The 26,213-nt window shown below is 33.5% G+C and overlaps 1 protein-coding gene across 6 annotated transcripts in view; it reads left to right on the top strand.

Moving 5' to 3' along the window:
• The first annotated feature begins 1,387 nt into the window (after positions 1–1,387).
• The window catches only part of LOC138691991 (zinc finger protein OZF-like), a 95,152-nt gene continuing 70,326 nt past the window's right edge, over positions 1,388–26,213 (top strand). For 3 of the 6 annotated variants that reach the window (XM_069814720.1, XM_069814721.1, XM_069814713.1), the window contains exons 1-5: positions 1,388–1,816; positions 1,964–2,061; positions 6,462–6,547; positions 23,920–24,017; positions 25,712–25,797. Coding sequence is in view for 4 of the 6 variants with exons in the window: in XM_069814713.1 (XP_069670814.1) it covers positions 23,925–24,017; positions 25,712–25,797 (179 nt within the window). In the remaining 2 variants the exon portion in view is untranslated. The other 3 variants (XM_069814711.1, XM_069814712.1, XM_069814714.1) reach the window with 3 other exon arrangements.

Here is a 26,213-nt window from a genome sequence, read left to right as displayed (position 1 = left end):
TTTTGTGTTATTTTACGACGCTGTATCAACATCTCAGGTTATTTAGCGTCTGAATGAGATGAAGGTGATAATGCTGGTGAAATGAGTCCGGGGTCCAGCACCGAAAGTTACCCAACATATTATTATTATTATTATTATTATTATTATTATTATTATTATTATTAATATTACTATTACTAATACTATTACTGTTATTACTATTATTGCTATTATTATTACTACTACTTTTATTATTACTATTATTACTATTTTTACTATTAATATTACTATTATTATTATTATTATTATTACTATTACTATTATTACTATTACTAATACTATTACTGTTACTATTACTATTATTGCTATTATTATTACTACTACTATTATTATTACTATTTTTACTATTAATATTATTACTATTATTATTATTATTATTATTATTATTACTATTACTATTACTAATACTATTACTGTTATTATTACTATTATTGATATTATTATTATTATTATTACTATTATTATTACTATTTTTACTATTAATATTATTACTATTATTATTATTATTATTATTATTATTATTAGTAGTAGTAGTAGTAGTAGTAGTAGTAGTAGTATTATTATTGTTACTATTATTAGTAGTAGTAGTAGTAGTAGTAGTAGTATTATTATTATTCTATTACTATTATTGTTACTATTATTATTATTATTATTACTATTATTCTTACTATTATTACTATTACTATTACTATACTAATACTATTACTGTTATTATTATTATTATTATTGTTATTATTATTATTATTAGTATTATTATTATCATCATAAGCAATATCTACCTTCGAGCCCCTTCGAAAGGTTTAAGACTTCAAAAACTTTTTTATACCTATAAGCCTAAATCTCTCTCTCTCCAGTTGTCAGATGCATTAAAGCTGCCAATTCCCATTATATTAATTCAGATCCGTTTAATGTATAGTTTGTTGTTTGGCTATTATTGCAATCATTTTAACTTCATTTGTGTTGTTTTTAGCTTTTCTGTATCATGTATTTTTGTAATTATCTATTCAATTTGTCATTATTGCTTATTTGTATTTCTCTGTAATTTTAATAATGGTTATTTCTGTACACTGTATTTCATCTCACTGCCATTTTCTATCATTCATTCTCATCATCACCATTTGTTGTTTTGCTTTTGTCCTGTATCCGTGCTAAACTGTAATTGGCCTTGTGCTGTTGTTTTGCACGTTAATCTTCTAAATAAATAAATAAATAAATAAATAAATAAATAAATAAATAAATTATTATTATTATTATTATTATTATTATTATTATTATTATTATTTTTATTATTATTCCCTAGAGTATGGGATCGGAGAGGGCTGTGACTCTACATACGAATAAGCAAACATATCGTATCGAAAGCTGCAAAAGAAGAACGAAATCTATCTCGCAGTACGCGGGCGCAGAATAATATAGCCACAGATCACACGAGAGACTTCTTCCATGCACATACGTGCGCATTTCAGTGTTCATCAATAAGCAAACACCAACGAGCTAGATACTAACTCGTTGGGAAACACATTCGATAAATATAAAAATATATTTTGACCACGGCTTGTTTGATGGCATTCTATTCCATAGCTTTGTTGAGTTGCGTTTTTTTGTGGTATATGAAGTAAAATGATATCAATTCTTCATTAAACTATTAATATTATAGCTCTGCACGAAAGGAATATAGACCTAACGCAAATTACGTCTACATCGATATTTTCTAATGTTATCTTTATTTGCGTTGTGATAGGAAAGGTTTATAACGCAAGCTGTAGACGGCGTTAAGGTAAGTTAAGAATAAACTAATTATGCCTAATTAGTAATTAAAGTAGATTAATGGATTGAAAATATTGATTAAATATGCAAATATTAACTTTCGTAGATTTCTAGTATTCAGTACGTGCAACATATTCCTTTTGGTCCTTTCTTTCAGTTGTAATGGATGTGATCAAGACTGAACCTGAAGTCGACCCATTGGCTATAGACTCGAGCGAAAATCTAGACGCAGAAAAGCCAAATTCTTCTCTTATCGTAAGTTTCATAGTATTCGCAATAAATGCAGTTGTAATTGTTCATGTTCTTTGAGTGTAGTGAAATACTGTTAAGTTAAGTAGAGGAAGAACGTTACAGGAACAGTATTGGCTAAACTAGCGAATAGGCACTTCGTGCTTCACTTATACAACTTGAACTCTGTTTATTTGTCTATGTCTTGAACTCTCTTAATAAAAGTTAGATGACATTACGAAAGTTTCACGCTAGTATACAGTAATTTTTTTATGTTATAATTGTTAATATCATTATATCCGTCTTTCTATGCATTGCATATACGAATATGTGACAGGTTAGGTTAGGTTACTTTGGGCTTTTCGTATGCCTTGCATTAACGAATCTGTGGAAGATTAGATTAGGTTAGTTTAGGCTTTTGTTATGCCATGCCTATATGAATATGTGCAAGATTTTTAAATGCTTTGGAAAGGTTGGTGATGTTTTGTTTTGTGGCGTTAGTACTGGTCTGTAATAATGTAGCGTGATGGCGGATTTTGACTTCCGATATCACCAGAAATAACTATGCGCTAATTTCACCAAATCAACATATCGCAAAATCGATTTTCGTAGACATTCATACCTACAAACGTAGCATGGAACCTTCTTTGAGCGGCGGCATTTAAACAATGGTCAGCAAAATAAAATTTCATCATTTCTGCTTGCTATTCTGCACTCCACTTTCCATTAGTGTCTTTTTTTTTTTTTTTGTGTTTTATTTTACGACGCTTTGGCAGCTGTTGTGGTTTTCTAGCATATGAATGATATGAAGAGGTGATAATGCCTGTGAAATGAGTCCAGGGTCCAGCGCCGAAAGTTACCCAGCATTTGAGGAGACTTTTTTCAAAAGTCGGTAAACGCCAAAATTTTCAAAATTAAGTTTTTGTTGGTTTTATAGCAACATTTATGTTACGCGTATTCCTGTAAAATCAGTTTGAGAAATAGTCGACAGACGCTGTTGTTATAAACTGCGATCTTTTGCAAAACTCGATATTCGTCTCTTCATTAGTTAAAGCAGAAGTCGATAAACGCCAATCACATAAAAAACAACAACACTTTTGTAAAATTGAGTTTTATTTTATGCAACCCACTATAATTAGATAGCAACCTATATTTAGGACAGCAGTGTACATGTAGGCCTAAAAGATAAATAACTCCAATTTATTTAAATCTATTTAAATTTCTTTGGATCCAAACTACTTTAGAACAGAAAGAGAATTTAAATATTATGTGCCAGGCGTGTAGAAAGATCTTGGCTAGCGATACGATTTCTTTTGAAGTCAACCAATCAGCTTCTGTCTTTCTCTGCGGGATTAATTTTATTATCGCTGATTGTCAGGTCATTCTGAACAGCTGTGTCTCTGCTTCTAAAACGATTGTAGTGAGAATATAATATTGTAAATTATCATAATATGGAGTTTGTTTCTACTGATTCTGAAAATTGTGTAACTATTGTCGAAAGTGTAGGCAGTAGAAACTATAGATCAAAGATAAATGCACCTACAAAAACTACAAACAAAAGCTAGAGCCCTTATATTGTATGTTCACGTGGGCTTCCGGATATACCCATCGATCCCAAAAACTTTGGGGAAAAAAATCATATATAAACAAAAAATAAAATATCAGAAAAATTAAAAATTAACTAAAAGAAGGATACAAAAAAAAAGTCAGGATTAAATGTAAACAAAATGTGTGTTATGTTTCCATCTCTTGGCATTTAACGACGTTTGAAAAAACTATAAACTTTACTTTGTTTTCATTTTACAATCTAAATTTGAAAATATTAATTATATAATACAATTACTGTTATATTAAACAATATGGTATGGAAAAATTAAAATGTTTGAGATAAATACTTTTTAGTCATTAAAAAAATAGTTTCTTGAAAATTTTAGTTTTAAGTATTTAGGGACTTTTCAAGGTATGCTCCTCATTTGCCCTTAATGTGTTGAAAGAAAGCCCCGGAAAAACGTCAACCAGGAGTTGAACCCGAACCCGCTCGTTCCATAGTCAGGCAGGCTAACCGTTATTCCAGCTTTCCATATTACACCACTAAACACTAAATTTTGCAATAATTTATCTTCGTATTGACCTAAGTAAAAATTAGTACATACCAGGCTTTAAATTTAAATGTTGTCATTATTTGTCAGTCGGTATTTTCCTAACTTTTAATAATATTGTAGCGAGTGTTGTATTTATAAACATAAAATGCCCTGGCTCTGAGATTTCGGTAGTACCAACCCTGAGCCATAAGCTTGAATCGGTGGAACCGAAAAGATTTACGAATATAGCCGTCAAATTGCCCATTGTTCATCCTTTTTTTTTTTTTCTTTGTGTTTATCAGTTGTTTTGTTCATATTATTACGATTACAAATTCTTTCATGTTGTGAATATTTCAAAAGTGTAGTCAAGTTCAGCAGGTGTTATTTTTATAAATACGATAATATTTTCTTTGGATCAACCTTGGAACATGTGCGTTGATATATCACCCTATGCTTTAACATAAGAAGGAGTGCCAATATCCTTCTCGATAAAAGAAAGAATGTGGAAATGAAGTGTTCAGTCCATGTCACAACCATAGCACTTTTAATACAGTGAAATGTACATTCATATAATAATCTGCTAATACTCCTTTTAACTACAGTATAAACCGTTTACATATGACCGAAACCGATAATAGCAATTGCATATTTTGCGATTGGCAGTAGAAGGTGAAGTTTGACGTCATATCCGTCGCACCGATTTCAGGCATATTTGCTTGGATTGCTCCTTTCTCTCTTTATATCTTCTTAGGATAGTGCCAGTAGTAGTTGTCTTCATTGTTGCCACTGTCATCTTCATCACCATTTCCGGAGGAATACTTAGGCCCGTAACACACTTGAAGAGTTTTCGCCAGCGAGAAATGTGTTGCGAGAAAATTCAAAGATTGATAACATGGATTCAAATGGACGTCCACACACTGGAAGAGATTCTCGTTCGAGGCAAAAACCTCGCGCGAGTTTCTCGCTGGAATCGGCAGCTCAGCGAATTTTCTTGACACATTTATCAAAGATGTTTGACATTTATACTCTTTATAACGATTGAAGGTAGAAAAAGATATCACAGGTGGCGATGAATTGTATTGTTTTTATTTGAAAATGAGGAAAGTTGGCTGATAATTGCAGTCAGAAACTTATCGAACTTGTACAATGTCACCCGTAGGCCTATTTATATGATACACGGGATGAAAACTATAAAAACACGAAACTTAAAGAAGAAATCTGGAGACAAATATCAGATTATCTGAAAATAAATAGGGCTATATTTTATTTTGATGAGATTTAATAGTATTAGTTAAACATTAGAAGTAATGTATCTATATCTCTTAACAGTTTACATAATTTTAATCAGAACATAGCAAAGAATCCTCTATCATATCATGGATAGTAAAAAAACTAAGGTCCATTCAACCTGAAATAACGCCTAAATGTATCATCATTGAAATCGAAACCAGTGTCCAAAACTCGCCATTATTTTCGTAAGATACAATGTGATTTTCATATACTTCTGGCTTTAATTTTAGGCCTACTTTTTCTTATCATTAACAAAATATGTACATGTAACTCCATTTCCTCATCATCTGAATTCTCAGATTCAACATAGCGTTCGTACGTATTTTGTAAAGTACGACAGTATACTTACAGGTTATATATTTAAGTACGACAATATACGTAAATACATAACCTATAATACTTCCCCCAACTATAATCAGAAAAATGCTTTCTGCATGAAGGCAGTGCATAGATGATCATAGCGAGGTGTGATCTGTGATAGCGAGAACTCGCCAAGTGTGTGGAGGAAGGCTCTTCGCCTCTTTCTCGTAACACATTTCTCGCTGGCGAAAAATTTTCAAGTGTGTTATGGGCCTTACGAAATGTCAAAAGTACAAGCGTCCAATGTAGCTTTAGAGATTGTTAGGTATGTGGAGTAGACGTCATTATCAAACTGATCAAATATTAATAACCCTAAAACATTACTTTTTATAAATTCAAAATTTGACGATAGTATGAAAACTATTAATTGTGGCCTAGCATCACCCAACTTCGAAAAATAGCACCGTGGTGCTGACAAACCTAAATAGACGCGTAATTATAAGCCATGGACATATTACAGTTGGTCAAGGCGCTTGTTTGCCGATCCGTCATCCAGAGTTGCGCTCGCATATGTCTTCGATTCCCGCTTGAATTGATTACATGGTTGTGTTTTTTCCGAGGTTTTCCCCAGACTTAAGGTTAATGTCAGGTAATCTATGGCGAATCCTCGGCCTCATCTCGCTATATGTCTGTCAGTAATACTGAGCTTTTGAAAGTGAGTGCATCAGTCTTCTCTGCAATATTTAATGCTTTCAGGAAAAAACATTTGACGCGGTTAGAGTAAAAGAAGAGATTAAGTGCGAATTAACTAAGGAGGAATATGAAGTCCTGAAAACTGAGAGGTAAGTGTGATGTACATGTGATCAGTTTGTACTCTTGTATGACTTGCGATATAAATGTATTAAGTTCAGTGGTACGTAAAGAGTAAATCTAAATTATTGATTAAAGTTCACGTTGACACTTTATTTGTTAAAAACATAAAATTACTTAGTCACACGTTAAAAAGTGTTAAAAATTTAAAAAAAGGTATATACCTTGGAGAGACGGCCCGTTTCGACGCGATGTTACGTCTTCATCAGTGTATCTTGAACTACTGGTGATCTTGAATTCTGCGATGTGCATTTGTCGGTTGTAGGAGTGGGGGTGTGTTGCTCTTATGGTGGGGGCCAGCGAATAGAGATTATAAAGAATGGACACTGAGCGAATTTTCCTGTGTTTTGTTTCTCCATGCGGCAGCGGCTAGTTCCACTTTCAAGCGCTAGAGGTAGTGTAATCGAGCATACGCTAAGATAATAGAGTTGAGACACAGGATCCAAACATCGCCTACCTCATTGCATAATCCAGTAACGCTTTGCTTCAAATAAATTCAAGTTAACAGCTTTTCCTTATTTCTCAGTGACAAACTAGTTGTAATAATAATATTTTATATTTCAGATATCATAAATTATATTATAAAATAATATAATACATTATAAAATTAAGTATCGAATTCGGTTAATATTTGCATATAATATAATATAGGTATATGGTTTTACTTCTCGTAAGAGTTTTGTTTTTCCATTTTCAGCGCTATCAAATCATTACATATTTTAATTGTTGTTGGGGTCAACGTCTCAACTCTCATTATAAAGGAACTCTAGAGTCTAGATATTATAGTTAATGAAGGATTTTTTATATTATGGATCCAATTTATTTTATTTGAGTACATAATGTACCTAGATGTATTAATTATATGTGTTATATTTCCGCTGTGTCGACTGCTAGCTGATTTGATGTCAGTGCCAACTCTAGGGAGAAAGCTGAATCTGACGCTCTAGCTGGCTTGAAGGTCATTGAAATCGGTCCGGCTACATCAAAGGTACCGACGCGAAGTGTCCATTCTTTATAATCCCTATTCGCTGGTGGGGGCTGGTTGTTTGTGTGTTATGACGTATCATGACGTCGAATAATGTGTGCGTATCGAACTGAAGTTGTGTGTTAAGTATATATTGTGGGTGTTCTATTGTATTCTTATATATTTCGTATTGTTCTAGGATGTTTAACTGTGAACTTTTTGGTGTGATGTGTAAAATTTCCATATCTGTTTCTATATTATTGCAGTCATGATTATTGTCGATAATGTGTTCTGCGTAATTTGATGTGATGTAGGGTTTGGGTATAGCTTTAATATGTTCATTATATCTTGTGTGAAAGGATCTTCCTGTCTGTCCTATGTAAAAATGTGGGCAACTACTGCATTTTAGTTTGTAAACTCCAGTTGAATTATATTTATTTGAATGTTTAATGTGATTATGTAGATATTTCTGTGTTCTGTTATTTGATTTGTATGCTATCTTGTATTTTAGTTTTCTGAACGAAGTTGCAATTTTGTGAGTATTGGTATTGCGATATGTTAATGTTATGTATTTATTCTCGCGTGCTGTTTTTGTTGGTTCGTTCTGTTTTTGTTTTGCCTTTTTTTATTAGTGTGTCTATTATGTTAGGGTTATATCCATTGTCTTGTGCTATATATTTTATTGTGTTTAATTCTTCAGTGTAGTTGTCATTGTTCATTGGTATATTAATGACACACAATGACACATATTAATAAACATCACGTCGAAACGGGCCGTCTATCGAAGGTATATACCTTTTTTTGAATTTTAACACTTTTTAACGTGTGACTTAAGTAATTTTATGTTGCAAATCCGGTACGTTCAACCAGAGGTCCCGGGATCGATACCCGGCCCCGGAACAATTTTTCCCTTGAAATTATTCTAATTTTATGTTTTTAAATCTAAATCTGTTGGTTGTTTGCTACTACTACTATTGATGATTTCACAATATCTACAGCAGCACAAAGGATATCGATGCATCTGTTTGACGTGAAATATATAAATTTCTGGAAGGCAAAATATCCGTAAAAACCGCTCTTCAATTTTATTTTAGAAGGTAACTATGCTGAGCATCCAGAATTGTATTCCTTATGATTGCCATCAGCAATGGCATAAAGCAGAGCCTTCTTCAGCTACAAGCCGGAGCCAAACGTCGGCAACACTGTAATTAACTGTCAAACGGAGGCCGACCATACAGGACACGTGTTTGTGCTAATGCCGATTTTCAACGTAAATTAATGTTACAATATAAGTGTGTGTCCATGGAATTATGTTCGCGGTCGTACTAAACGTTGATTGTTGATGTTTTGCGTTTTGGCGATAAAAACAAGACAATAAATGAAAATATGGCTGCAATCTTTAGCAATTTTTACTTTTATTATTAATGACAAAATGATTGAACAATTCTTCTAAATATTAAATATTGTATAAACTACTTTTTTATAGTCTTACTTGTGGTTTTTAGTGTATCATAATTTTAGCCAAATTGTTGGGTCTCGCCTGCTATATCAATAAAGTTACGCCGTTGATTTTCAAGTTCATTGTAAACAGCTGTTTTGTGATCCCATAAATGTTGCAGTTTTGTTGAAGATTCGGAATGCCTGCTTTACGTCAGAACTGTCTATATTTGTAGATGCATACACTCACTTTGTTGGTTTTCAAGGTTCGTTTATTAATATTATTTCTTTTGTAATAAATTAGTTATAAACACGTTTCTTTTCACTTCGTATTTACAGGATTTAAAGTTCACTGAGTTTACGCTAATTGGCACATACAGTACTTAATAGATAATGATTTGTTTTGTTACGTATTATGTTGAAGGTATGTTTCTTAATTTTTTCATAGATATTTATACTTGGCCTATTTAAAATTATATTTTAGAAAATTTGTAACAAATAATTTAGGATAACAATATTGTTATGGTGACTGGCGAGGTTCAAACTAAAACTGGCTTCCTGGGCATCTGAAATACTTATAAAAAAGAACGACAGATAATCACGTGAAATTAAAATGTATATCATATCCTAGACCTTTCACGTCAGAGGTGAAACAACATAAAACGGCAAAACATTGTCAATTTACTACCCAAATAATAGTTAACTGATTGGAATAGGGTATTGCGAAAGTACGTCGTTATTTTATTTATTTTTGGTACAAGTAACATTTCTTTAAGTATTTATTTATTTTCCCTTGTTACCATCAACAAAAAACACGTATGCTCTTAATTTGTTAAAGTTATAAGTGGCTGTATGCAAGTACTTACGGGGTATTCTGAAACTCAAATAAAATACCATTTCCGATTCCGTAATAAATTACGTACATCAGTACACTGAGTCTTGATCATATGCACTTAGTTTTGTATCAATTAATGTCGAAAATGTACATGTGACAACGAAATCAAAGCACTAAAACGTCAAACGTCATGCCTTTATTTCGCCTCTGCCCGCCTTCACTCTGCGTTGCCAAACCTACCCTTGCTCCGGCTTGTAACTGAAGATGGATCTGCAAAAACCCATAATTACGCAGTACCTGCATGTTACCCACATTTACCAGTTGCACTGTGTGTTCCTAAATGATTATCGTGGTTTCAAAGTTGTTTAATTCCTCTGACTTGCAATGTATAACAACAAACATTACCTGGGAATTAAGAGCAACTCCGCGCGTTTTCAAACAATTTCAATTAACTCACTTCATATCCCCTGATGACTATTGATTTTAAGTATTGAAATTACATTTCATTTTTAGGAATATTTCGGCATAAAATATGTTCAATCGCACTTACATTACAAAGGTAATTATTTATTATTGGCGTCGAATCCTTGGGTCTCAAATTTATGAGCCACATATTTCTTACAATTCGTCCAAGGCTTCTATACTCTCAATACATTATCGTTTTTCGTTATCCAATCAAATTGCTAGTTGGCTGATGACGCGCGAAGAGTCCATGCTGATTGGTCCTTTATATTCAAATTGATAAGCGTGCATTATAAACATTATCGCCTCAAATAAAAAACAATTACAAGGAATATAAACCAAGTTTGTACGTATCATGGAATAAAATAAATACGTTGAAAATGTTTATACCTTGTATATAAAAGCTGTACTTGTCACTGCATTATTTTTCTGTATGTCTTAACAATTCGTCTGCTCTCAGTGTCTGCCGTCCGTTTTCGTCTGCTAGTTTCCAGTCTTGTGTTCACATACTAGAGTCGTATAAAGAACCTAGTTTTGACCGTACAATCAACAATAAAATTTCACGCGGAACGTTATGTACGAACATTGCCACATATTCTTTGTTTCTTTTTATAATATTCCGCCCATTTTTAATCGTGTTCTTGCCATGAAACACATTGTAGAATTTTTCAGTATTATAGACACTACTTAGACATGGTTGTGATGACATGATTAAACCTTCAAAAGAAAGAATAATATACTAAAATTTAAAGAGGGCCAAGATTGTGGTGTTTTTGTTTTAAATGTATGTTTATAAACATCTAACACTGATTGATTTTAATATCTCATTCTAAAGTTTGGAAAAAGGGGCATGTACCGGTAATGAAATGTCAACAACACGTTCACTTACAATAATCATTATAACTCAACAATGAATTGTCACTGGAGGCTATTATGATTAACCCACTGATTATGCCGTAATGACAAAATGTCACAAATCGTTAATATAAAATCAATATAATGAGAATTATAGTAAAAAAAGATTACTGGTATCAGTCGTTAATCCTCCACTCTTTTGGTATGCAACTGTTAGTATAAGTAGCATGATTACAAAAGAAAGAAAATAATTTGTAGGTTAACATAGATGAACCTAATCTAATTATACAAAGCTGGTATTAACATAGGCTACTTATGTAGGCCTATGTAATTTATTTAAACTTACCTCTAGGCTTTAACATTGTCGGTCGTTTCGGCTTTATTTTCATTCATACTGCTCGAAAACCAGGAACAAAATCGTCATCTTTAAAATGATCAGAGCATACTCTGCTTGTATCAAGATGGAATTTATCCTGTCTTTTGCACGCAATGGCCCATTTTTTCCTAATTCCTAAGTCTTTAGGATTGATAAAGAGAGACAACTCTTTATTTCTATCGTTAGAATTGTTGCATACCGCAACAGCACATCTTTGACCGGGCATAATGCATTCAAAACAACATAAACAAGAAAAAACACGAGATACTGCTTTGAAGCATTGGAGCTTTGGCGCGTTCAGCTATCTTGTGACGTCAGAATCGCTCTCCTTCCCTCGTCGATCCCTCGGCAACAAGCTCGATTATAATTCAACCTATGAGAAGTTTAGAAGCCTTGCAATTTGTCAACTCTATGCCTACAATTATTGGTACAATTTGGAGCCGCACAACCAACCTTTGCGTAAAATTAATCATACATTTTAATGCATTAAAAATAAAATACATCGATATGTGTGATCGTTAACTTTCCGCGACTTTTTTCGCTTGGAAATCAATATTGCGGATTTGTCTGCTGTTGCGTCATCACTTCACAGTTGTACTAACCTTTGCGTTATTTATGAATTGGCCCTGATAACATAATCGAATTTCAGCTCCTTAAAGGAAGATCTTTTTTTTTTTTAAATAATTGATCGATCAGCGCATTTAGCGCTATACAGATCATTTCTAAATAAAATATAAATACAATACATGACACTGAATTGAGGGCAGCCTAGATTGGGCTCCACATTGAACAAAAATAATTGTTAATAAATAATTATTTACGTAGGTTGGTGTGATGATAAATTTTGATTATAATATGAGGTCCATTGGAAGTCGGCTCTTGATTCTGGTGAGAAATGTGGACTTCCTTCCGAGAGAGTAGTGGATGGCGCCTGGAACATTTTCTATGTTGTTATAGAACTTCTTAGCTTGTGAATGAATAAACTGTTTGATTGTGTCAATACCAGTTTCTCTGTGTAGTTGGCTGTTACGGACAAACCAATTGCTGATTAATATTTATTACATATTATAATGAAACTAATATCTTTCCATTCCTATTATTATCATTAATTTCTCTAAATAGATTTACAAAACTCTAATGGCAATTACATTAATATTCTCATTATAGAAATATATTTTAGATTTATATATATATATTTTTTTTCTCTCCCTGTAACATAGTTCTAGTAAGCTTATATTAAATTAATTTTCATCATTTTATTAGCCATCTCAAACCTCAAATTAATTATAATTGAATTAAATTAGCTCATAAGTTAAGTTACTACTTTACCTTATAGGTTTATCTAAATCTAAATAAATATGTAGTCTACTAGTCGTTAACTTAACTGAAGAATATTGTTGGAGAACCTTCTAAGTGTAGTGTAAATATTCGTAATTTAAATATGTATTGTATTGATTAAGGCTGGTTGAGTGGAAGAGAAGGCTTTATGGCCTTAACTCTGCCAGCGAAAATAAAACATTATTATTATTATTATTATTATTATTATTATTATTATTATTAAACCAAAGAGAATTGAGTGAAATTCGTAGGACTTTATTTTGAAATACCTGGATGTGTTCAATTTCACTTACTGCAGCTCCTCCCCAGACAGGACAGGCGTAAAACAGTAGAGGTCGTAATAGAGATGTGTAAAGTAGCATGCAATTTTGTAACTTTAGAGATGATTTCTTGTTGAGGAGCGGATATAATTTAGCGAGTCTTGAGTAGGCCAATTTAAGTTTGTTGTTGATGTGATGTTTCCATGACAGACGGCGATCTAAGTGCACTCCAAGATATTTTACAGCTTCATCCTTTGGTTTCCACGGTATCACGTTGGTTGAAAGTTTTATGCATGGAGGATTAGCAGGACGACACAAAGTAAACATCATTGCTTCGCATTTATATTGGAAGATCTAAATTCATCTCATTATCGTGTGTTGTACTACAAATTAATACTGATTTTATTTGCTGTTTTCCAGTAATAGCATCTTTTGATTGCAGTATTTTGAATCCCCACCTCATTGAAGAGTCGCAGGAGGTCACTAGTCCTGCTTTTGGAAGTAAACTTGATTCACACATTTACGACGAATTGCCAAGAACAAATGAAAGCTTGCAGTCTGATTCCAGCCATAAAACAGATGAAGTTGTATTTAAGTGTGATATTTGTAGCAAGATCTTACAGACTTCCCACAGCCTTAAAATGCATCTTCGTCGCACACACGGACGTCGGATATTCAAATGCCATGTTACTGGAAAATATTTCTCAACATCACAAACTCGAAAAGATCATGTACGATGTGATGCAGGCGAGAAGCCTTTCAAATGCAAGACCTGCGGTAATAGTTTCTCAAAACAGGGAAAATTGCGAGTCCATCAACGTTTGCACTCGAACAAGAATCGATTTAAGTGTGATACATGTGGCCAACTTTTCCCTTTTCCGGCAAATCTCAGAGCTCATATACGTACCCACACGGGCGAAAAACCATTTACGTGTGATGTCTGTGGGAAATGTTATTCACACCCTGGATCGCTTACTGTGCATTTACGAACACACACTGGCGAGAAGCCATTCAAATGCGATCAATGCGGTAAATGTTTTGCATATTCGGGAGGTGTGAAAGAACATTTACGCTCCCACACTGGCGACAAACCTTTCAAATGCGATATCTGTGGGAAATTTTTTTCATCATATTCATCATTCCGTTACCATAAAGTCACACATTTTGGCCAAAAGATTCCAATGGAATGAATTCGTCAGACAAAAAACATACTGAAGAACGGTTGTGAGAGAAAGAGTTGAATTTTAGTGGTTCAGGGAAATCGCTGTAAAGGTGTAACTTTATCCTTTGAAGGAATGCATGCAAGTTTGATATCTAGTATTAATTAATTAATACAGGGACATCATTTTACTTTTACTAACATTTTTAATATTAACTTGCCTATGCCTCTGGATCAACGCCGTTTGCTACCCCCTTCCACGACTGGAGTTCGATGATACTGGCGTAATATACAAACAAATCACTTTACTAGGTATGGCAGAGTAGAAAATTAGTTCATCCATTTACGTAAACTAGGAAATATTGTGCTTTTGAGCTTGATCATTTTCATTAGGTTTGTGTTTAATCAAAATACAGTACAGTATTAACAGTAAGTGTTTTTACTCACGAACTGAGCTGTCCATGTGGATGTATTCATTATGCATTGTATATTATACTGTTTAGAACATATTAGCGTACAATATAGAGAATGAAGTTAAATTGAAAAGTAATTATAATATGGATATTTAAACGCATTTTTTAAAATGGTGGCCTTTCATTTGGATACAGGCTTCAGTTCTTTTGTGCATATTATCGCATTATAGACTATTGTACCTAATCCCAATTACCAGTTTCGTTCTTCGTACTAGTAACTCGTGTTGAAATAATTCTGTACCTAATCTATAAAAGAGTACCTTACGTACTGTAAATTCAATCTTCACTTCTGCCTGATCCGAAAAAATAAAATTACTCCATCCAAGTGGTTATGTCGTAGGGTCGTAGAAAGGGAGGAATTCACATGGCAATTAATTACTTAACGAGGCCCTATTATTTAAGTTATTTTAAACAGTTGTATCATATTACGTAGACGTCCACTTCCTAACAGAAAATCATGTTCTCAGAAAAGAGCTAAGTCAGTCCAGCCACTGGCTGGCGAATAAATTCTGTTGGGGGAAACCGAGATACGACGTAGGCAAATGGACGACAGTACCTGTGCGAAAATGATTCGATATTGAAAGTCTTTCGTCACTGGAAAACGCGAACATATTTTTGGAACGTACTATTTACTAAGACCGGAAGACTACTCTGACTGTATATGCGGTATTGTATCTGTGGGGTGGACGGTTCAACTTAATTAGTAGAAGGGGTGGGAGTGAAGTACATAAAAAAATTAATGTGTTGGTTCCATTTTAAATTATTATCGAAAATTATGCTGAATACTTAACTTCAGAGGACTCTTTAATAATCGGACATTTACACTGTATACGACAATCATAATTATGTAATTTAATACTTAATGTAGATGGAAATGGAATATTAATAAAATATGATGAATTACATGATGTGAAATTGAAGGAGATTAATTAAAACAGTATTGTATGAATAGCTGCACAATCGCAAAGTAATTTAATAATAATCACTTGAAGGCGGAGTGGTTGTAGTGATTAAACTTCATATAGAGTCTAAAATACAGAATCCATACATTAAATAGAAGGCTAAAAGAACATGTGTGCAGCGTAGAAGTATGAAGATAACATAGTTAAAATATGTTAAATGTCGCAGCAGTCATCACGACGGAAAAAGTGAGTAGCGTGTTATAAATCTGTAAGAATCAAGTAAAAAACGTTTAAGTAAGAAAGTTAAAATACGGAATAAAATATAAAGTTATCTAATGAATGGAAAACCTTACAAATTTGAAACTGTAGGAAGAACCGATGTTTCATGGACAGTTGCGTGATGTTGACTGGTGCATAGACATATGAAAGAACCACATCATGATGTAAGTGGAGGGGGTACGTTTTGCAGTAAGAAGAGCTCCTATTGGCCAACTTGAATAAACAGTTATTAGGATTACGTAGTTGTTCCTTAAGTAAAGAAGTATTATTACCGAGAAATTTAGATATATAAAATTCTTCTGCTACTAAATAATACGTTTTAAAATTTACAAAGCATCTGACATTTTTTGGTGTTCATGGTTGTTCCCTATTAGGCCCGTAACACACTTTCAGAGTTTTCGCTAGCGAGAAATGTGTTGCGAGAAAGAGGCGAAGAGCCTTCCTCCACACACTTGGCGAGTTCTCGCTATCACAGATCACACCTCGCTATGATCATCTATGCACTGCCTTCATGCAGAAAGCATTTATCTGATTATAGCAATCACTCGTTGGGGGAAATATAGGTTATGTATTTACGTATATTGTCGTACTTAAATATATAACCTGTAAGTATATTGTCGTACTTTACAATTTACTTACGAACGCCATGTTGAATCTGAGTATTCAGATGATTAGGAAATGGAGTTACATGAACATATTTTGTTCATGAAAAGAAGAAGTAGGCCTAAAATTAAAGCCAGAAATATCTTAAAATCATATTGTATCTTGCGGAAATAAGGGCGAGTTTTGGACACTAGTTTCGATTTGAATGATGATTACGTTTAGGCGTTATTTCAGGTTGAATGGACCACAGTTTTTTGCCATTCATGATATGATAGAGAATTCTTTGCAATATTCTGATTGAAATAATGTAAACTGTTAATATATTGTTTCAAATGTTCAATCAATACTATTAAATCTCATCAAAATAAAATATAGCCCTATTTATTTTCAGATAATCTGATGTTTGTCTCCAGATTTCTTCTCTAAGTTTCGTGTTTTTTTAGTTTTCATCCCGTGCATCATATAAATCGTACAAGTTCGATAAGTGTCTGACTGAAATTATCAGCCATCTTTCCTCATTTTCAAATAAAATAATACAATTCATCGCCACCTGTGATATCTTTTTCTACATTCAATCGTCATAAAGAGTATAAATGTCAAACATCCTTGATAAATGCGTCAAGAAAATTCGCTGAGCTACCGATTCCAGCTAGAAACTCGCGCGAGGTTTTTGCCTCGAGCGAGAATCTCTTCCAGTGTGTGGACGTCCATTTGAATCCATGTTATCAATTTTTTTATTTTCTCGCAACACATTTCTCGCTGGCTAAAACTCTGAAAGTGTGTGTTGAATATATTTGCTATCTCGACATTAATGGCGTGTTTCGATTGCAGCATTTTGAATACCGACCTGATTGGAACTCTGAAGAAAGGCACAAGTCCTGAAAACTTTCCCTCCTCAGAAAATGATGCTTTTGGAATCACACTCGATTCTCTGACTGACGCCCATTTGCAGTCTGACTACAGCTGTCAAGCACATGAAGCTTTATTTAAGTGTGTTATTTGTGGCAAGATGTTACAGACCTTCCACAGCCTTAAAATGCATCGCCTGCGTACACATCGATTTAAAACATTCAGATGCAATGTTTGTGGGGAATGTTTCTCAACATCGCTATTTCTGCAGGTCCATATGCAATCTCATCCAGGCGAAGAGCCATTCAAATGTAAGACTTGTGGTATTGGTTTTTCACCATTCGGAAATTTCCAAAATCATCATTGCATGGAGTCGCACAAGAGGCCATTCCAGTGTGATACGTGTGGCAGACATTTCCCTTCTTCAAACAAACTTGAAATTCATTTACTTACGCACGGGCACGAGAGGCCATTTAAGTGCGAAGTGTGCGGGAAATGTTATTCAGTTTTAGGATCTCTTACGGTGCATTTACGCACACATACCGGCGAGATGCCTTACAAATGCCAGTATTGTTGTAAGCGCTTTCGATATTCTTCTTGTCTTAGTATACATTTACGAAAGCACAGCGGTGAGAAACCTTACAAATGCGATATTTGTGGGAAATGTTACTCATTTTCTCCCTCCCTACTTTACCATTACTCTACGCATTTTAACATGAAGGTTCAAACGCAATTAGAGGGGAAAATGTATCTCCGAAATTTATCGAGCTATGGCGAGGAGTAGTTTAAATGTAATGTTTGTGGGATTCTTTGTTACGATGTCACCATCTAAGTTTTTAGTCACGGCGACACGTCATTCCAATGCTGAGGCAAAGTTTCATTTACGATGGTTTCAACACATATATACTACAATAATTTGAATTATTTACGAGTTCTTAAATATATTACATATAGAATTACATTGACGTGGGTAACCCAGTCTTGCTAATTAAAATGAACTCATATCTACTACAATAATTTGAATTATTTACAAGTTCTTAAATTAATTACATTTAAAATTACATTGACGTTGGTAACCCAGTCTTGCTACTTAAAATTAACACATATCTACTACAATACTTTGAATTATTTACAAGTTTTTAAATATATTACATATAGACTTACATTGACGTGGGTAACCCAGTCATGCTACTTAAAATTAACACTTATATCTACTACAATACTTTGAATTATTTACAAGTTTTTAAATATATTACATATAGAATTACATTGACGTGGGTAACCCAGTCATGCTACTTAAAACTAACACATATCTACTACAATAATTTGAGTTATTTACAAGTTCTTAAATTAATTACATATAAAATTACATTGACGTGGGTAACCCAGTCTTGCTACTTAAAATTATCACTTATATCTACTACAATAATTTTAATTAATTACAACTTCTTAAATATATTACATATAGAATTACATTGACGTGGTTAACCCAGTCTTGCTACTTAAAATTAACACTTATATCAACTACAATAATTTTAATTACTTACAAGTTCTTGAATATATTACATATAGAATTACATTGACGTGGTTAACCCAGTCTTGCTACTTAATACTAACACTTATATTTACTACAATAATTCGAATTATTTACAAGTTCTTAAATATATATGACATATAGAATTACATTTACGTGGGTAACCCGTCCTGCTACTTAAAATTAACACTTATATCTACTACAATGATTTGAATTATTTACAAGTTCTTAAATTAATTACTTATAAAATTACATTGACAGTGGTAACCCAGTCTTGCTACTTAAAATTAACACTTATATCTACTACAATAATTTGAATTATTTACAAGTTCTTAAATATATTACATATAGTATTACAGTGACGTGGGTAACTCAGTCTTGCTACTTAAAATTAACATTTATACCTACTACAATAATTTGAATTATTTACAAGTTCTTAAATATATTACATATAAAAATTACAAAACGCTTTATAACCGCACGTTTTTGTGAACAAATTGAACAGTGGTTTGTCATATATTATATAACAAAAAATGTAAATGTCCGACCAAAATAAATCTTTTGTTTTCGAACACTGGACAGTGAAACAAAAGGTGATCCACAGTTTGCTCTTCCTCACAGATACATAAATAGACATTGTCCTTATGCAATTTAAATGGAGTAGTTTAGCAACCGCGATTACTGATATGTGGGCAGGTGCATTATTGTGATGAAACAACTTTCTTCTTGGCCATTCTCGACCTCTTCTCGCGAATTTTCGCTTTCAGTTGCTGCTCGAGATGTGTATAAATCCTCTGGATATTGTTTTCTGCTTTACGAGATAGTCAATCATAATTATGATTACATCCACTAATGATCTCAGAACACGGACGTCATGACTTTGCCAACAGTTTGAACAGCTTCTGCTTTCTCTGGAGGTGGAGAACCATTGTGCTTCCATTCTTTCGACTGCTGTTATGTCTCTTGTATGCAGTAGTGGATCCAACATTCATAAGTGGTCACAAACCGTGTCAAAAAATCTAGGTTATTTTTCCTGAATCTAACTACTCTGTCGAAATTTGACATTGGACGTGCATTTGTTCCGTTGTTAAGCGCGTACAGCACCTTGCGGTAACATTAGACATGCCCGAGACATTGACTAAGATGTGGCGTACCCATTCAGTTGAGCTACGCATAACCTCGCTAATTTCCAATACTTTCTTTCGATGGTCATTCAACATTATATCGTACATGTTTTTCTACGATTTCTTATCTTTTTGCTGTTATTGGAACTCGACTACGGCGTTCATCTTTAACTCTATCGTCCATGTTTAAATAGTGCCGTACATTTTATTCACAGCTGAAAAGCGGATTCCACAGTATAGCATTCATGTGTGCTTCAGTTTCTGTTAGAATCATTCCCTTTTTACGAAATATTTAATAACAGTACAAAGCTCCATATTCTCCAGTTTTGCCAGTCTGTTGGGCACACTTACTTCAAAAATTAAACTACACAAAAAGTAGTTAACAGAAAATAATGATTTTTCATACTTCGACTACTGTAAAATGGCCGCTAACAATGACGGCATATTTAACACGTTTCCAGTGCCATCTATGTATTAGAGCCCGAACTTATCAAACGCATCTAGTTTCTCAGAAATTTGGAAATCCATAACCTCCTTCATGGAACAAGGTAATGAATTACGACGGTGTGTGTATGGGGCGTGTTTCTCAGAGTGGTGACTTTTTAAAAGATATTACTTCAAAAGCTGTGGTCAGAAAACTGAAAACATTTGAATGCGACTTACATAGAAAATGCATCTCAAGACGAGGACACTTAAATTCCATGGACGTGAGTACACTAACTTAAGGCAAATCGAGTGCAGCAGTTGTAGGGTAGGTGCCTGAGATTATAAATATCTATACACGACAGCCAAGTGTGAAGTTTCAGAGAAATATATCTCAGAATGGTAACTGTCTTTAAGTCTGTTGATAACATTGCACAGTGAAAATTAATTAAAATGCATGTAATATGTCTGTAAGAATTGTTTCTCGCAGTTGGCAACTCTGTACGCCCAATCTCACGGGCGAAATGTTCCTGAAATACGATTTATACAGGAAGTGTTAATTTATTTTGCAAAATAAAAGTTTGTCATGAATAGAATATTCATAATTATTTCATACCAGGATTTAATGTAAAAGCTATTCAAATGCAGTAAGGTAATTTATTTAATACTAGGCTATATCTGATATGCAGATGGCGGATTTTGGCTTTTATTTTACGTTTTATTCCTTGAAGGTTAAATATATGCATGTATGAGAAGAATATGTTTAATGCTAGGTGGAATAGACGGAGGAAGTTTTTTACTTCATATAAATGCATATTCATGGGGTTAGTTCCTATTTCTTACAAATTGAATGACTTCTCAGCCTAGACTACATTTAAATATTAACTGTTCATAGTTTGATACCCTCTACTACAACGCAACGATTGTCGTTCATCATCGTTGAAATTTTAAAATTGTTCCATAACTGTGGGAATAACAAGTTAATGAAACTCAAAACACAAGTTTAAGTTTGACGAAATTTCAATATTTTTACACCCAAACCCGCATTTGTTTCTGTATCTGTAGTGACAATGTCCAGTGTGGGGCTGATAGCAACATTTATGAACAGTGGCGCTAGTCATAAAATATATGTGTTCACAATTTTGTATTCCAAAATCGAAGAGAATTTGAAATCGTGCGTTTAGCCTAATATCAAATGTCATGATTCCAATGTTTCACTTTCGAAAAAAAAAAAAACATATATAAATTCTAAACATAATAATAATAATAATAATTATTATTATTATTATTATTATTATTATTATTACTATTATCATTTTTATTTTTTTTACTTATATTTAATGTGTTGTACAACAGCAGTGGCCAATTACAGTTCCATATCAACAACAATAATAATAATAACATGACCAGGAACAATGGGCAACAGTCTATATTAATATAGAGGACTGAGTTGAGTCAAAGATATAGGGGCACGCTCTTGAATACCATGGGAACAATGTCTATATGACTACAATCATAATGGCGTTCATATTTTTCTTCTCTCTCCTATCCATCTATTGCTGTAGCCTTTCATTTGATCCACCCTTACCTAATTTCCCAAGTATTCATTAATATTCGTTTTATTCATGTTTATTTTCATTGACCACGGCCTTCTTGATAATACTTTAGTTCCATTCATTTCCATAGCCTCCTTGAATTTCGCATTTTCTGGATCTAGAATATAATGAAATTTATTTTATTCTTTATTGTACCGTATTATTAATATTGTAGCTCTGCATGAAAAGAATATCCGACAAAACGCAAATTCCATCAACATCTACTGATGATTTTATTTTTCGTTGCGTTGTGATGAGAAAGCTTTGTAATGGAAGGTACTTGTTTTAATTTAGGCTATATGGCATTTTGTTGTGTAACATGTGTCCACAACGTTAAAACGACTTGGAAATAAACAAATTAGATGGAAATGAGAGTTGAGGTACTTTTGGTGATTTTGGAAGTGAAAGGGGTTGAGTTTGTGAAGGATTTCTTGCGGAGATGAATTTCGAAGGCTACCGGTAAGGATTTTATAGGGAAATGCTCCAAGAAAAGGAAATTGTTCGGAAATGTAGTATAATTTACTTGTGAAATGAGAGGTGCATGGTAATAGAAGTGTAAACATGGTTTGTAACGAAGAAAAGGAAAGTAGGTATATAAAAACTTGTATTAATTGAATAACCACTGGAATAGAATGAAGCACAACAAATAATACTGAAGTAGACACGAAGTTTCTGTGTTGTAATTTCGTCTCAAAGTTCTCCATTACGCTAGCCCCAAAAGACAACATCATTATTTAAAAATCACCAGACTTTGGAAATTCTGCAGTGGTTCGTATGTCCAACGCAAAACAAAAGAAGCCTAAACTAACATAATCTAATCTGTCACAGATATGTATATGCAAGGCATTGTGTGAGTGTACACTAGCTTGAAACTTTAGCAATGACATCAAAGTTATATTAGTATGAGAGGTAAGATACTTGAAGATGGATAAGCGAAATGGGAAGGGAACTACGTCATCGTTCGTTTAACGGATATAGTAATTAAAGCCAACTAAATGATTGAAAATATATATTAATTAAATAAATAGAAGGGTTTTCTGTAGCAGACGACAGTTGGGGGTTTTTTTTTTTTACGAAAAAATTGGGGAACACTGTCAAATTTTAAGAGGTATGATAATTTAGAATGTGAAGAATTCATATAGGAAGTCAGTTGGTTTAAGAACATGATAAAATAGCTAAAAATAGGAAGTAATTCAACTGTGTGTGTAGCCTAAATGTGATTGTTTAACACGTGGATTAAAGCGGTGGAACACTCCACAATCAACACGGAACTCACATTTTACTAGCTATATGCAAGGCATACCAAAAGCCTAAACTAATATTAGCTAACCTGATACACATTCATACACGTGTACATACGAAAAGCCTAACCTAACTTATCATTGATTCAAATATGTAAGGCAAACGAAAATCCTAAACTAATCTAACCTGTTACAGATTCCCGCACAATAAAACTTAAAAAGTTCAAGTTGGAGATTTTAGTGTCGCGTGCTATAGATAAGCCAAATATGTATATTGTTGTTTAGTTATCTGTCCGAATTCAGGTCTGAACCTCACAAGTGGTACCAACATGGCACACTTAGAAGGCAACTAGGCTAAGAAATAATGTGGTAGAGGGGCCAGTTCCTTTCACCCGACATTGCATATATCGCCGATTAGCTACATATCACACTAATCAGAATTCAGATACATACAATAGTTCTTCCTCTGATACATATCGTCAAATGAGATGTACTGCCTGATAATCGATATAGTCTACATATCAGCCAGAACGTCGATCAGAGGCAAATATGTATATACAGTATTAACTTCTTATATGTTGCTAGTATTCAGTATGTTGCAACAATTTGCAGATATTTTTTGTTCCTTCTTTCAGTTGTGATGGATGTGATCAAGACCGAACCTGAAGTTGACCCATTGGCTATAGACCCAAGGGAAAATCCAGATGCAGAAAAGCCAAATCCTTCTCTTATCGTAAGTCTAATGCTATTTGTAATAACCGCAATTCTAATTGGTTTTTGTCGTATTTTACATTCGTTTTGGATTCATTTAACCGATTTGAAATTTATTAGTGATTATGATAATGTGATTAAGGTAGTCATGAATCATTGTATGTATCTTTCCATTCCGACATTTGCCATTGTGACCAAAGAAAACCATGAAAAACCTTAGTCACATTGCCTCACAACGGGGATTGAACTCGGACCTCCTGAATGCGACTCTAGTGCGTTACCACTGAGTCACTTCGTTGTATTTGAATGTCTTCTGCCTAGGGATATGCGAGAAATGTTACCAAATGATAGAGATATGTCTTGTGTTATGGTTGTGACATTGTCAATGAGGGACGACACTTTAAGACCGCAACACACTTGAAGAGTTTTCGCAAGCGAGAAATGTGTTGCCAGAAAATGCAAAGTTTGATAACATGAATTCAAATGGACGTCCACACACTGGAAGAGATTCTCACTCTAGGCAAAAATCTCGCGCGAGTATGTCGTTGGAATCGGTAGCTCAGCGAATTTTCTTGACACATTTATCAAAGATATTTGACATTTATGCTCTTTATGACGATTGAATGCAGAAAAATATATCACAGGTGGTCATGAAATGTATTGTTTTTATTGAAAATGAGGAAAGATGGTTGATAATTGCAGTCAGAAACTTATCGAACTTGTGCGATGGCACCCATAGGCCTATTTATATGATACACGGGATGAAAACTGTAAAAACACGAAACTTAAGGAGGAAATCTGGAGACAAATACAGATTATCTGCAAATAAGTAGGGCTATATATTATTTTGATGAGATTTAATACTATTAATTAAAGATTTGAAATAATGTATCTATATGTCTTAACAGTTTACGTAATTTTAATCAGAATATAGCAAAGAATTCTCTATCATATCATGAATATAAAAAAAAAACTCTGGTCCATTGAACCTGAAATAACGCCTAAACGTATCATAATTCAAATCGAAACCAGTGTCCAAAACTCGCCCTTATTTTCGTAAGATACAATGTGATTTTCAGATATTTCTTTCTCTAATTTTAGGCCTACTTCTTTTCATGAACAAAATATGTTCATGTAATTCCATTTCCTCATCACCTGAATACTCAGATTCAACATAGCGTTCGTACGTAATTTGTAAAGTACGACAATATACTTACAGGTTATATATTTAAGTACGGCAATATACGTAAATACATAATCTATAATATTTCCCCCAACGAGTGATTACTATAATCAGAAAAATGTTTTCTGCATGAAGGCAGTGCATAGATGATCATAGCGAGGTGTGATCTGTGATAGCGAGAACTCACCAAGTGTGTGGAGGAAGGCTCTTCGCCTCTTGTCGCAACACATTTCTCGCTAGCGAAAACTCTTCAAGTGTGTTACGGGCCAAAGCCATCAGCACGTGCCTGAGTAGGTCAGAATTTCCACTTCCTGCTCTTAATCGAGAAACAATCATGACGGGTTCTTGTAATGGTTGATCTTTCTGTTGCCATAAATAAAATTTACACTCGATAATCTAAATTTAAATGTGGTCATTAATTAGTTGTCCCACTGTATTAGATTAACTTTCATAAATTATATATTTCATTTCTGTGATATTGAGGTTTTCGCTATGCCTGCATCAGTGTTCTCTGCAATTTTTAATGCTTTCAGGAAGGAACACTCGACTCTATTATGGTAAAAGAAGAGATTAAGTGGGAAGTAACTTCGGAGGAATATGAAATTGCGACAACTGAAAGGTAAGTGTGATACAATTGTGATCAGTTTATACTCCTGTAATATTACCATTTAAGGTTTTAATAGTCAATGATAATTCAAGAGTAACTCGAAATTAGTGAATTGGTTGTGACAACTACTGTAGATGTTCCCACCACTTGTAATGAGTTTTGGAATAATATTCTGAGGAATTTCTACAGGTAGTAACAATATATTGTTATTACAAAAAATAGTAATTAGAATAATAGTAGATGCCTAATCTAGAGAATGATGTGGAACCATTTTCAAAAAACTACAAAAAATTCTCACGGCTTGTCAGTATATTTTTTCATAATAAACTTTCTCATATGTAATCGTGAAAATGTTCTAATTAATTCAACGGATCATAACATAAATACTCGTCAAAACAATGACTTTCATAGTCCATTTGTAAGTCTAT

This window comes from Periplaneta americana, chromosome 16 (assembly GCF_040183065.1).
Source record: "Periplaneta americana isolate PAMFEO1 chromosome 16, P.americana_PAMFEO1_priV1, whole genome shotgun sequence".
Lineage (NCBI taxonomy): Eukaryota > Metazoa > Arthropoda > Insecta > Blattodea > Blattidae > Periplaneta > Periplaneta americana.
The sequence above is the reverse complement of the archived record's forward strand: the minus strand, read 5'-3'. Positions and strand labels throughout refer to the sequence as shown.